Source organism: Numenius arquata, chromosome Z (genome assembly GCF_964106895.1).
Source record: "Numenius arquata chromosome Z, bNumArq3.hap1.1, whole genome shotgun sequence".
Taxonomy (NCBI): domain Eukaryota; kingdom Metazoa; phylum Chordata; class Aves; order Charadriiformes; family Scolopacidae; genus Numenius; species Numenius arquata.
Genome location: NC_133616.1, coordinates 41252032 through 41267510, shown reverse-complemented (window position 1 = coordinate 41267510; position 15479 = coordinate 41252032). Strand labels below are relative to the sequence as shown.

Genomic DNA, 15479 nt, shown 5'->3' with positions numbered 1-15479 from the left:
TAATGTTGTAGCAGTGCATAATCTATTTATATGCATTAGTCAAAACAAGCGCATGGTTTTATAACAAATGCTAAGACACTAAATTTCGTCAGTATCCATATTGCTGTTAACTATGTGTTTGCATAGTTAACAGCATTTGCAAAATACATTTACTACTAGATTCAATTTATTTCAAGTGTATTGCATTTCAAGTATACTTACAGCCCTTTTTTTTGTTATAGGTTACTTAGAAGTCATTATGACAACTAATAATGTTTACATATGCTGTTTACCTGCTGTACACTGTGCAAATATTAATTAATACTCAAGCCAGCACATGGTAATAAAGTAAGGAAAAGCAGTATAAGAATGAATAGCTGACTGACCTTTGCCATGGTTTGGCTGTATGTCAGTGTATTTCCTACTATACTAACTCATCAACAGCGTATTTTACAGTGCTTGTAATTAATTTGGGACGTAGCAGCTTAACCGTTGAAATGATTAGCATTTTTTCATTTCTGAAGGAAATGTTTTATTTTCTGTTAGCATTTACAATATATACGACATTCTGGTTGTTTACTTAGGTTAGCAAATTTGTGGAAGAGTCCATATGTCTACCACATCTTTCAATATATAGTCTTTGGTAATTTGTAAGAGTTTCCTGTTTGCAATTGTCTTTATTTGAATGTTTGAATGCATGTGAAGGGAGTAACTGAATTGCGTTGTTGGTACCAGTTTAAAAGAGTAAACTTTATGGATGTTTGTGGGGAGGGATGGAATTAAACAAAGTTTTAGAAAAAAAAATCACTTTAATTATATTTATTAACATTAGTGAAATTACCTTTGCTTATTTTAAAATTAATAGTTAATTTATTGTTTTGATTAATGGTCCAGTCAACCAAAAAGATCGATGAGGTCATCATGACGCCGTAAGATGTATAATCTGATCCTGCTTTTATTTAATAGCTTAGTCAACAGCATTTTCCAGCAAATTTACTCTTTGACCTATTCTTTTAGCAAGGTCTGTTTGCCTTGAAATGAAACCCAGGGTTTTCATTTCTGGGTGCACTTAGTGAAGTAACAACTTATAAGAAACATTTATTGTTGATTATTAAAATGACTGTTTATGGGAAAATTGAGCAACTTACGTTGTCGGGTATTATTTGAATATTAATTGTTTCTTAGTAATAGTAATGTGAGAAGCTTGGATCTTATTCCTCATGCCAGAGAACTGATAGGGTCTTGGGGTTTATACCTTTGCTGAATAATGATTTTTTTGTCAGAAAGTTTTCTCATTGAGAGGCTACTGGTAAACTAATAAATGGGATGTGATCAGCATCATTTTGCTTGACTTGGACTCTGTTCTGACATGCCTTAATGATTTCCTCAGTATTACTGTCAATTTGATGTCCCTGTAAAACATTTTCCACCCTCTTTTAAATCCTCAAATAATTTGCGTATTTTCTTTAAAGATGTTTTCTTTCAATGTAGGATATGGTGCTGGCACACCTAAACCAATTCCCACGCTGCTCTGAGCAGTCTCTGATCAGTTGATAGTGTTTTGCGCCAGGCAGCACTGGTCCATTATGATCCCGAGTGAGGTGTCTTTTAAAATGCTGTTTATTACAGCTAACACTATAGATAATCTTACATCCCTTTAGGTGATGGGAGCCCTGAGGGATGTAGCATTGATAAGCCTCCAATCCATGCACAGCATGCTGGAGACACCCTGTTCATAGAAGAGAGTTCCACCTTTTGGTCATTTTAGGTATTATAGGTTTTTCTTACAAGAAAACAACTCCATTCCTCATTTCTACTGTCAAACAGAAAGGATGTTCATAGGAGGACTTTTTGCTTCACTGTTAGATAAAGGCAAGGATGCACAGGTGATAGAATTGCTAGTACTAAGTGGATGCTGCCTGCAGGCTTCTCCAGTACAGTCAGCTGGCCAAATTTATTCTGCACCCAAAGGATATGTGTAGCACAACACAGCCCAAAGGCCAAGCTGGGTGTGAAGCACAGAGGAAAAAAACCATGTGGTACATAACTGATCTCCTTCTGCAGCTTGTACCCAACGGAGAGGGATGGGTAGCCTGCTCAAAGTTAATCTTTGGGCTTCTCTCAGTCAACATGCTGAGAACCTCAAGAAGAAAAAATACATGTTCTGAATAATAGGAAGCTTGACAGCATGGAAGAAATGGAGAGAACCTCAAGCAGCTGAGTCAGGTAATTACATAAGTAGTACAGATCCATTATTGTTCATATTAATGTGGCCCAATGTGAAGCTCTCCAGTCCAATTGCGCCACCAGGGAGCAACATATTTGGCAACTTCCTCGTTTACAGCAGCAGGCTACTGGATCACCTGCTGCTGTATCAGTTCCTCAGTGTTGCTCTGCATTAGAATCATAGAATCATAGAATCGTCTAGGTTGGAAGAGACCCTTGGGATCATTGAGTCAAACCATCTACCCTACACTACAAAGTTCTCCCCTATACTATATCCCCCAATACCACATCTAAACGGCTCTTAAACACATCCAGGGATGGTGACTCAACCACCTCCCTGGGCAGCCTATTCCAATGCCCGACCACTCTTTCTGTGAAAAATTCTTTCCTAATGTTCAGTCTAAACCTACCCTGTTGGAGCTTGAAGCCATTCCCTCTCGTTCTGTCATTAATTACCTGTGCGAAGAGACCAGCACCAACCTCTCTACAGTGTCCTTTCAAGTGGTTGTAGAGAGTGATGAGGTCTCCCCTCAGCCTCCTCTTCCTCATACTAAACAGTCCCAGCTCCTTCAACCGCTCTTCATAGGATTTGTTTTCCAGGCCCTTCACCAGCTTCGTTGCCCTCCTCTGCACTCGCTCCAGCACCTCGATATGTCTCTTGTATTGAGGTCCCCAAAACCAGACACAATACTCGAGGTGTGGCCTCACCAGTGCTGAGTACAGGGGCACAATCACCTCCCTACTTCTGCTGGTCACGCTATTTCTAATACAAGCCAGGATGCTGTTGACTTTCTTGGCCACCTGGGCACACTGCCGGCCACCTGGGCACACTGCATGACACAAGCAAAAAGCAGGGCACAAGGCAAATTCAGATTTTAGCACCTTCAGAGGCTTTACCATGGCCATTTGCATCTTTAGTTCCTGCTCCAGCTGGTAGAACTGACCTTTCATTGTAAGGCATTTGGTGCTGCACCCTTGCTGCGGTAACCATTCCCACCTACAAAGAGCTGCTAGCATGTGAACGCTGGATCTTTCTATTCTATTCTATTCTATTCTATTCTATTCTATTCTATTCATAGTCTTGCTTTTTGATGCCCTAGTGGCCCTTGGCCTTAAACTCTGGAAGTGTACCTCGTATCACCCTGCTTGCACAGTTGGCTGTGGTTGTGACAGATGAGTTTTCCCTTGCCACGTAGGCAGGTTAAGAGGTTCCTCTCTCAAAATACTGCAGAAAGCAGGATTTTTGGCGCGCCTCAGCCTACCAATCTTGTGAGTGCCAAATGCGGGCTGAGAGATTTTGGCAAAAATTATCTCAGTCAATGTCACTTTCATGAGGCTTCCAGCTCAGTCACATGATTTTAACAGAAAATTTCTAATTCCTTACATTTGCAGCTGATACAAGCAATATAGAAGATAAAGCATCATGAGTCTTAAAGGCTGGACATTTTTTAGTTTTGGTTTTTTTTTTTTTCACCTTTTGCACAGCCGTAAACCACCTTGCAGGCTAGATCCTTGATTGGTCCATGTCCTTCCCTGTGACCTCGCAATCTTCTTGAATTGGCTGTGAGAGGCTAACTGAGATAAGGAGTTATCAGGGATTTTTAGATGGTGTTGAACCTGCTCTGGTTCAAATTTTATAGTCAAATAGATTTTAATTATTCCACCTGCAGTTAGAAATGGGATACAGGAAGTAATTTTTTCATGCTTATATACATTTTTGATACTTCTTCTAATATACCCAATACTTGAGTCTTCAGAAAAATGTTACCCGTTTGGATATTCAAATCCTGTTCTCCATAATTCCTCACCATAACTGCCTATTCAGATTTTGTATCTGAATGTCCACCAGTAAAGTGACAGCTCCCTTTTGTTTGTGCGTTAATCTGCATGAATTTCACTTAAAATTTGTTTGTAGCTGCTATGTGAACATCAAAATTTGTCTCTAATCTTGGAAAAAAATCTGCTTCCAAAGCATTTGACAAACAGATTTTTTTGTTATAAGTTTAACATACAGGGAGGGAGATGCATTTTGTGGACACATCTGAGTAGATTAATAAATAGTATTTGTATATATGTAACCAAAACAGTAATTTATCAGGTAGGAGACAGATGCAGGGGAATAACATGCCAATCTGCATATACAGTTGTGTTGTGTTCATGATGAACTGCTGTTTATTCAGGGCCAGTGTAGCTTGGCAGCATCAGAACTATTAGCTAGAAGATGACAAAAAATTATCTCAAATACAAATAGCAGAAACGTAAAGGAGAAAATAAAATTTGTAAGACACTGTTCACTGGCAGTTATCAGAACTGAGGACTGAAAGGAGACATTTATACTTTATGCATTATATTCCCAGGTGAGTAAGAGGGATGTATGGTTTATGTTGCAAAATTCTAGATAATTCAACAAGTATAAATGAGAATATGAATGATGAATGCAGTGTTTACCTCCTCTGTATTTGGTGTGTGGTGTGTGTGAAAATAAGCATTTATTTTTTTTTACACAAAGAGATTTTAAAACTACTTTACGTTACTCTGCCCCTATTTTGGGGGGTTATTGTTTTGAAGAGTTGCACAGAATTCAAAGAGCAGGAATAAAGGAATCTGAAGGAATAATCCATGGTAAAATTGTATACAGTCATGTAATATAACAGATACATTAAAATTAAGTTAGCACATACAATTTCCTTCTCAGTGCCTGATTTTGCACCTCAATCCTATTTTTTTAACATCTATTATTTTAAATGAAATATTGACAGGAAAAATTCCATAAAATGTTTTTATTTTTCTAACAAAAAAGGTGCTGTTTTTCTGCTATTCAAGAAATAGCAGTAGCCCAGTACTTTGAAGCAACCTTGCAAAAGCACTCAGCAGGAACAAGTAACAATCCCGTTTCAGCAGCAGTTTCAAGAAGGCAAAACCCACATTTAGTATTTTAGCATTCTTCAGAAATAAGCATTCTTCAGTCCATTACTGTGCAGTGAGTCCAGTTCTTGACTCTTTTTAAGCACATAGCTGTTTTGACAAATTGGTTGGAATTCTATAGCCAGTTAGAGATACTGATGCTTATTAATATTTCTGGCTATTTTCACCACAGATTTGGATGGAAAGAGCAAGGAAAAGACACTGATGTTTCTTTTAATTTCTTACCCTATTTCAGGACTGCGTGTTACACAGGAGTCTCATTGGTGATCTGAAAGCATTCTTAGATAAATATGGGTTTGATGTACTTGTCATTTTGGCCAACTGTTTGTCAGATGAGAAGCAAACAAAACGACAAATAGCAGTATACTCGGAAAACTTAGAGCTAGGCAACCAAGTAAGTACCTGGAATAAGAATCAAATAATGTCTTTTCTGAATAAAATGTGTTTTTGTTGTTTTGTTTTGTTTTGTTTTTTAAAGAAGTTTATACCAAAGTGTTGAATAATTAAGTGGGGTCAAGAAGTGGCAACTGAGTAGCTATTTGAAATCGCTGCATCATTTATATGATGCAAAATGAAAGATTGTGGTATTTATGATTGTTTAAGACCAGCCTGATATAAAAATTGTATGGTTACAGCAGATACAGAAAGAGACAAGATTTTTCATTTTAGCTAAACTAGAATGATCTTTTTTCCTACTAGTTTTTGCTTGATTCTGTATTGTGATCTACACAAATGTGTCTTTGGCAGTGATGGATGAGCAAACACATTGTAAATGGTAATGACCAGAACTCATCTATGTGTATGTTGTTGCTAAAGAATTTAAGCTCCAAAATGAAGCCAAATTATTATTAGGATGTTCATTTATCCAAAGCCATGCTGTCCCTTTTTTTTTTTCACTATATTTGACCCAAAATGGAAGAAATCATCTCAGTGACAACTTTTTGAACCTTTTTCTCAGTCTTAAAAACTTCTGATTTTAGGGATAGGTGGCTAAATGACTCTGTGGCTTTCAAGGTCAATGTGAATGTATTTATTTTATCAATCTAATTATCCCATTCTATAAATACTTTTATCATGTACTCTTACATATTTTACTCAGATTTCTTAAGACAACAACTAAAAATTTATTTGGATTTTCTTTTCCTAATGAAAAGTGAACTTGAAAATCCAATGGTATAATTTGAAGTAAATATTCTGACCAATTTTATAATATGTATTTTGTATTGATCTTTGATTTAAATACTTCATCAATTTAGGGATCATAATAAGGCTGTTAAAGAAAAATGGCCAAGGAATAGATTAATAGGAAAAAAATAGGTATGGCTATGTTACATGGTGAAGTAGTTAATATGTGCCCTTATGCTCATGATTGCAATGGGTTTTGAAACATCCTATTTTTCAACAGATCTGCTGTGAATTAGAAGAGTGTCAGAATCCTTGTTTGGAGCTGGATCCTCTAGAATGTGGATGTGACCAAATTATCATTTATCGTCAAGAAAATTCTTTGGTGACCTGTGATCAAATTTTTCTTCTAGTTAAGGAAGTTATCAATAGAAGACAATCAGAAATGGTATCAAACAGTAGAACCTCTTCTACTGAAGCTGTTGCTGGAAGTGCTCCACTTTCACAAGGATCTTCTGGTATTATGGAGTTATATGGTTCTGATGTAGAACCACAGCCCAGTTCTGCCAATTTTATAGAAAATCCTCAAGAGCTAAATGAATCTATGCAAGCCCACGTTGATGTTAATGTAGACCTTGTGAGTCCAGACAGTGGATTGGCTACCATTAGAAGCAGCCGGTCTTCCAAGGAGAGTTCTGTTTTCCTTAGTGATGATAGCCCTGTTGCAGAAGGTGCTGCTTCCCACCACAGTCTTCTGCCTGGCTTTGATTCCTACAGCCCTATTCCTGAAGGAGCAATAGCTGAAGAACAAAAACCTCAGTCTAGAGAAAATAGTGATAACTTTGATCTTTTCAATTTTGATCTAGCACCTGTGGTTACAGCTCCATCCGAGTCATCTTCTCGTTCTGTTGATTGTTCCCCAGCAGACGACTATTTCCTTAATAGTGATTCATCAGAAGGACAACAACTCACTGTGCAGAAAGAACTTGATGAAGCAAATCTGCTAGAAAATGAGACAGCAAATTATTCAACTGACTTACTTATGACAACAAACGAAGAGGACAATTTAGCTGAATTTGATGAGAATCCAGGAGAAATGTGTGAGAAAACGTCAAGTTTGGTCGATTTAGGTGAAGGTGATTCTTCTTCACCTGAAATGTTGAAATCTGCTGATTCAAGAATTCCACCAACTCCTATGAACAGTCTTGTAGAAACTTCACCGTTAGATAATGGGCAGCCTTTATTTTTCCCACAAGATGTCGTTAAAAAAATTAATGAAATAGATGACAAAAACTATTCTCAGTCTCGTGTTAGATATGGGAGCTGGTGGGATGGCTTTGACCTAGACTCCAGAAATGCTGATACATGGAGTTCAAGTGAGCAGGAATCTGTATTTCAGAGCCCTGTCTTCTGGAAAGATTGTAAAGAAAGTCCCTCGCTACGAGAACATATTGACAGAAGAGCCTCAGATTCTGTATTCCTCCAAAAACAGTCAAAGCAAATGGAATACATGAGAGCAGGTCTGTGGGATAATCAGTTTAAACAAAATAATTGGAACCATGAGAATCCAGAGAAAAACAGTGAACATTCACATCTGCAAACTGCTTCTTTAGAGGAGACAAAGCAAGAACCAGAGAGCTTTACTGACCCATGGAAGGTCAGTCAGCCGACACCTGTGATGTCAGGTGCATGGTATAGTGGTGAAGGGAAAGACAGTCAGCTAGCTGGAGACTCTTATGAAGCCTGGACTAACTTCGATGCAGGAGATATTGCTAGATCCTCAGAAAATGTATGGAACATGCCCAAACTGGATAGAGAAAAAAAATCCATGAATATTCCTGAGGAATGGGCAGTATCAAAAACTAGTTTATCAGATTCTTCAGAAATCACACCAGACAATGAGACTGAAAATCCGCCTATCCAGGTATCTCCAGAAACCTGGGATAAAGAAAGACATTCAGTAGAAGAATATGGGAAATCTAAAAATACAATTTCTATTTTCAACAACATGCAAAATAATTCCAAGCTGCAAACAGAGGAAAAACCTGTATTTGGTGACCCTAAACACAGACCAACACAATTTGAAAATATAGAGACCTGGAATATATATGATAAAAACATCAGGAACAAAGTAATAGAAGTAGTAGTGCCATGGGAGGATACCTTCTTGTACAAGCACTCAGATCTTAGTTCATCCAACATAGGTGAAGATTTAGTTGTTTCTCCACCAGACACCAATTATTCAACATCTGATTCATATATATCACCTACATATGTGGAAGACGAAAAAGAGGACAAAGATTTGGATGAAGAAACAGTTATTGATAAATTGATAAACCCAAATTTGGCTGAGCCAAATATACTTGAGAAAGCAAATAAGGAACCATTATCTCCTAGAAACATGCCTTGTGCAAGCACTGGAAACACAAATATCTGGAACACTCCCCTAAATAATGTCACTCAGTTGCAAGAAAGAAATTCCGAAATCACTACTCTTTCTGCTTCTGCTAAACCTTTCCTTAATTCAGAACAAATAGATAATCAATGTTTTTCAACTGAGATACATACTAGTGAAAATAATTTTTCTGTATCTGAAACCAGAAGAGTAACACCAGTATACAATCGAACAGTGAATGACTTATCACCACCATACAATGAATTAAATACTAGAGAGACCGCAGCTGAATATGTAGAAACAGTCAGCAGTGTTCCTATAGAAGACACAGACACATCTACGCCAACTTCAGATACTGTGAATGGTTTGGATCTGAAAATACTTGACTTGGGGAGTGAGATACATAGTAAGAAGGCAGCACAAAACACTGCTGATGCTGATGAAAAACTGGATAATCAGGATTCAGTACCACAGCTGAACTTGTGGAGTTTACAGAGTGAGCAGGGTTTTGAGGAAGGCTGGGACAATGCCATTGTCATCTCCCATCAGGAAGGAAAAGATGAATATAAGAAAACAGATGAGACAAGTGGACAGCAAATTATTAGTGACATTTGTAATAAACCAGTGCAAGAGGAAAGTGAATCTTCATGCAATGCAGATTCAGAAGAAAACAGGTCAACAACTGAAGTTCCCAGCTCCCCAGAAAAAATGAGCAGTAGTGTTAGTTTGGAAGCATTAGTCACAGAGAATGAGTCATTTTCCAATCAAAGCAATCCAGTTAGTCAAGAAGAGAGGAAAGACTTGTCGCAGGGTAATGTAGAATCTTCTTCAAGTGCTTCTGAGGAAGGCAGAAATTATGAATCTTTTGAGTACTCCAGACCACAAAATTACAATTATAGTGAAATGTCACAGCTGCTTTCTGAGAAAGTTGAAAAGGAGACTACAGTGATAGAAGATGCAACGATGGAAGCGGAAAGTATCTCTCAAAGTTCTGATAAGGGTAGTGATAATTCTGAAAATAATTCTTCTAAAATGCCTGGAAGCTCAGGCATTTGGAATGACTCTGAAAAGAGTGGCTGTGACCTAGCCACATCAATTCCTTTGATGAATGAACCACAAGAAGTGCTAGGAGCAGTGAAAGAGGGCTTACATGAAGTGGTTCCTAACCATCCAGGCATTTGTAATTCTGAGTTAGTACCTGTCAAAAGTAGCTCAGAACTGAATAGGACTCATGAAAAATCTTTCATAGATGAGCTTAAGAAGAGTCCTTCTTCTGGATATGTCAGTGTTCCTGACATTACAGAAATGTCTGTGGTGCAAAGTTCATTTTCACACGAAATAGGTTCCCAGAGAAATAGCTCTGAAAATTTAGAACCTGCTAATAATCTTTGCGGAGAGCCATGTGTAATGCTTAGGGACAGTTTTCCCCAGTCTCCTTGGGATTCACTGCCATGTGAAGATTTGCCATCTCCTGAAACAAGTCCTGACACAAGTGAAGTCCTTGAAATGGCAAACACCACAAGTAGCCTTTCAAAGGATATACAGATCAAAAGTTATTTGGAAGAAGATAATGCGTGGAGTGATTATGCACACTCAAGTGGAACAAGTCCTGATTTAAGTGATGGATCTGTGAATGTGTGGGGAGACCTTCCAGTTGCCAGTCATCACAAAAGAAGTAGGGATATGTGGGATATTAAAAATAATAAAAATCTTGAAGATAGTTGTAAAAGGAATGAATTTGGGAATGAATGTGAAGAAGGATTTGAAACAAGCACTGAAGAGAACAAAGTTCCTAACAGCTTAGATTTTTGGAATGCCCATGTAGATGATGACACTGTATCTTCTTTATCAAGTCCTGACATAAATGAGGATTCAGAGAATTCAGAGGCATGTCCAGAAGTGATTCATGAAGACTCCACATATGAAAGCAAACAGCACAAAGTGTCTGAAATTGGAGACGATTATGCTCAATCCAATGCAACAAGTCCTGAAGCAAATGAAGATGATTTAGATGCAAAATCTAAAGTGGGAGAGGAGGTCCAGGTAGGCATCTTTGATGAAAATCCTGAAACAATTAAAGCTATGGAAGTATTGCAGGAGGACTTGACTACAGTGGAGCATAATGAGACTTCTGAACATTTAGGTCACCGGGAAGCACTTCAGGAAAAAGCTCAGATGGGTATTTTCAGCGAAAAAACAGGTAGCAGAGAAGACTCATATTTTTATCAAATGAATGAAGGTATTACACCGACTTTTGCTGTTGGGGATAAAGAAGAGTATTCTTCAAAAGCTGTAGATATGTGGAGTGTGCCATTGGAAGTTGATTTAAGAGCTGATCAAAAATCCACAGTAGGAACATTTGATTTTCCAGATGACAGTTCAGAATGGTGGAATTCACAACCTTGTGAAGAAAAGCAATTGGAAGATCAGAATTCTGTTTCAAGTCACTCTGCAACAAACCAGTTAACAAAGAGTAAGGAGGACTCCAGGGCATCACCTTCACAAGATGAAGAACTTTCAGAAACATGTTTCACTAATGCAAGTAATGATGGAAATCAGCTTCACCCCCTGTACTGTGATGAAAAAGAAAATGAAAGGCTAGTACATCCTGTGGATATTTCTGATAGTCAAATAAATCAAGACGCTGTACAGTTGAAACAATTTGATCCTTTCATACTGGATAAAGAAGAAAGGGGCTTGAAAGAGCCATGGTTTCCTACACATGAGGGAAATCAACTGACTCCACAGAATCCTTTTTCAGATCAGGAACAAGGTGCGCCAACCACATCAGTTCAAGAAATCACTGTACTGGATCTACCAAAAGACAATGAGGGAAATGCAAGTCTCATTCTTCAAGAACAACAGCGGGACACCTGTGAAAGATTAGAAGTGCACAACTCCCTGCCAGATGCTTTCACTGTAGAAGACTTATCTTTTGAAATGACAGAGAAGTCAAGCCCAAGCTGGAGTATATTAGTTCCCCAAACTGCACATATCCCAGATATTTTACAGGATAACATGCAAGAAAATAATCAGCTGTTTTCAGTGGAACCTGACCTATGGACTAATGCTGAGCATATTGTCACTTTGAAATCAGATGGTGAAAATCCTGATATATTAAGTCACTGTGACCAAGACAATAGTTCAGAGGCATCAAGCAGTCCTGATGTGTGCCAGGAGTATGAAACTAAGTATGCCTCTGTCCCGTCTTCTCAGATTGGGGTAGACTCTGCAGACAAAGATAGTAAGCCAGTTCATGCATGGTCAAATATGAGTAGAGAGGCAGATTTTGATTCAAAGTGTCAGTTAGTACTGCAGAAGGTACAGACACGGTCTGAAAGTGGTAGCCTCCAGGGCTATGAACAGGGAAACTCCGATGAATCCTATCAGCTAATCTCTTCTAATACTCAGGACCCTCATGAATTTGCAGCTTTGGAAGAGTATAGTCTGGAAAATAAACTTGTTACTGACCCAATTGAGTCAGCTGAAATTACCAATGAAATTTTAGAAATGACATCCTTAGATAAGAAACACACATTCCATGAGCGTTTTACTCCTGCAAGCCATCAAGGAACACCAACTGATACAACTGAAATAGCGAACTCCCAAATGCATTTGGTTCCCATGGATTTCACTCTACCTGATAGGGCAGAACAAAGCTTAAAAGAAATTAGTGCCTTGGCTGAAGTTGGAAAATATTCTGATATCGACCATACTGCAATAACTGGTGATGAGCTAAACACATCAGAAGAATTTGTAGGTGAATCTGAGACAGGGGTAGAAAATATCATCAGGAACACATCAGTGACTAATGTCCCGGCAAGCACATGTGCTGGGATGAACACACTGACAGTAGTAGACAGTGAAGTAGCAGAAGAGGAATCAAAGGATAAACAGATATTCTTTCCTAAATCCTTTCTGCCTGGTGGTAATGAAGGTCATGAGTCTGATTCAAGTAATCCACTGGTTGATGACATAGCAAAAGAATCTGAAGATGCAATTGAAAATGATGTTCCTGTGTTTAAGGAAATGCCCAGTGATCAATCACCAGTGGTGTGTACTCCACCATCCGATGTACCTTCTGATGCTGAACCCTCTGGCAGCAGAGAGTGTGCAATGGATGAACTCTTGTTACAGCAGCCATTTTGTGACAGTGTTTCTTTGAAAAAACCTTTACCACTGCCAGCTCCTTCAGTAGGTGCAGAAGGCATCCCAATGACCAAAGACAGCAGCATTAAAGATCAGGTGTCTGACACATCCACAGAGTGCCTTTTGGAAAATCACACATCAGTACCTTCACTCTCCGAGTCTGAAGTAACTCTAGGAGCTTCTGAGATTTCCACAGGAAAATCTGAAGCAGAAACAACTGATCTCGACTCACCGCCAGGTGGAGATAAAAGATCACCTGATGGTAAGAAAACATGTTTTCCAGATCAAGTTCATAGGACAAAGAAAGAAGGAAATGTCTGGAGTATTACTGTTGATGGGGCTCTGAGGGAAGTTTGAAGTTTGTGTGTCTCCCTGACATACAAAACTCTAACACCACCCTTCTAGACATACCTAAAGCTTTTAAACATTGAAGTAGGAACATTATTTCTGCAGTTTGTACAGGGCCTAGCATATGGAACACTGAATCATTTCTCCCTTAGGAATGATTACAGTGTTAATGTATAATCTTTAACAATAATAATGATGATGATGCTGCTATAAAATTCAAGTACACATTAACAGAGAAAAGCAAACTGAGAAATCTCGCTGTACTGATTTAAAGAAATCATGGTGTCTGGAACAGTAATTCAAAAACTAAAAGGAGTTTCTTCTTGCATGTTTTTTTAGAAGCTGGCACTGACTCCCTACTTTGTAGGGAGAATAAGCTGAGAAATGCAGAAGGTAAGGAAGATATGAGGATGCAGGTGCACCAAGATCCAACTTCACTGGAGATGGATTACATCCTTGCTACTGAGGAAGAAAATATACCTTCAGCCAAGGATACCCTTGAAAGAAATGAAAGTGATTTTGCATTTCAAGAAAGTAATGTAGCTGAACAAACTGAATCTCATGAAGACTTTTCACCAGGCTCCTTGGATACCTTTCAGCCAATCTCCATTACAAATGAAGGGGAAGATCACTCTGTTGCTGGGACTGAATGGGACTCTATTCACTTAGAAGAGAGAAGTTCTTGTGTTATGCCTCAAAAACTGGGTGGTGAAAGGAAATCACAGGAAAGCCATGGGCAAGATGAGGGCTGGATTATATTGGGCCAAAATGAAGTCAGTGACATATCACCTGAAGAAATTTCTGCCGAGTCAGAGATGGCAAAATCAGAGTTTGAACATTCTGGTGAAGAACTGGCAGCTGTTGTAGCACAGGAATCGATTCTTGACACTCAGGGAGAATTTCAAGTAGAAACTCCCCTTCAGAAATCTTTTGAAGACGACGGCTGTTCTCCTTCAGGCAGCCTGACCACCAAGGATGAGATTTCGGGCATTGCAGGAACACATGTGTTGCAGGTGGTTGGTGGTGATGGTGCAGGAGAAGCAAATTCTCAACACAGACTTGGAGATAATGGATCAACAGAACAAGAAATGAAAGAGGAAACGGCACTTGTCAACAGAGAAAGAGAACTGAGTCAAAAATCGGGGTAAGGAAAGACCAACCTATTTCCTTTCAAGAGTCTTCTGTTCAGTTGTTATCAATGTTATTGTGGTGTATGATGTTATGAATAGATGGCAGGACTTTCAAGTCTGAAGTACTAATTATATTTATATGATTTAAGTATCACTATATTTCTCCCTTTGTAAAAAGAGAGCCTTGGTTCTTGGTTTCTTGATATGAGTTAAATTAGGATTGGTTTGCAGTGCAGGAAGCTTGTAAGGCCACATCCTTGCAGGAATAAGTTTGTCTTCCTTCTGTGAAGTCCCATAGACTTCATAATCTACCTTTAAATCTGAAACACATGTGGCTAAGGAACACAGGCCAAAGCCAGGTACTGGTAGTATTGCCAGTCCAGATGCAGTACCAGTGAAGAGATTATGGAGGGAAGTACTATCTCTGTGTAATGCAAAATTTCTGGGCGGGAAGATAGGAGGAGATTGAGGACCAGGGCCAGAAAAAGGTGCTGCTTATAGAGGCAAGAAGAGGATGATGGAAAATTATGGTCTTTGTGGTTATTTCCAAGCTGTAGTCAGGTCAGAGCAGCATTTTTCTCTGTTCAGACTGGACTGGCAGTTGAGCCAGTTTAAGTATATTTGTATCTGCCTTTGGGTAGAAGCATAGCCTGGGATCGGACAGCATTACTACTGCCTGCTGTCTCTCTGCTGTGTTGACAGATGGAGAGAGACATGATCCTCTTACCTCCATTTACTGTCATGTTTTGGAAAGAATGCTTCTGTTATTGACTCCTCATCTTTTACAACCAGGAGGTTGTTAACTGCTACAACCTGCTACAAGTGGACTTCTAGGGTAGCCCCAGAAATGCAAGTGTCAAAGTCTGCCCTCATTTCTCCTGGGCATCTGCAACTGACGTGCTGCAGTTTTACAAAGAGGAACCTGGCTCTGCATTTATAACAGTGAAATTGTTGTGAACAGCACAAGAAACTTTCTAGTACACATAAAACTAGGCGGTGTAGCTGCTTCATACTTGTCACTCCTTTTGAGCTGCACTTACCCAAAAGAATATACGTGGTATGAAACATGTGGAAACATACTGTTTGTGTGAAATGCAAGACTGATTTTTCACTTTTTTTCAGGTTTCTCCCAAGCACTTGTCATTTCAGTGTAGAATACACATCACATTCACAACTTCTATTATCAGGTTTTAATTGGCTTGCAA

At 38.8% G+C, this 15479-nt stretch overlaps 1 protein-coding gene across 1 annotated transcript in view; it reads left to right on the top strand.

The window, feature by feature from the left end:
- PRUNE2 (prune homolog 2 with BCH domain) overlaps positions 1 to 15479 on the top strand; it is a 146165-nt gene that overhangs the window by 82998 nt on the left and 47688 nt on the right. Inside the window, exons 7-9 of the mRNA XM_074166361.1 lie at positions 5366 to 5524; positions 6536 to 13058; positions 13484 to 14288. Of these exons, the coding sequence (XP_074022462.1) occupies positions 5366 to 5524; positions 6536 to 13058; positions 13484 to 14288 (7487 nt within the window). The remainder of the gene's footprint in view (positions 1 to 5365; positions 5525 to 6535; positions 13059 to 13483; positions 14289 to 15479) is intronic.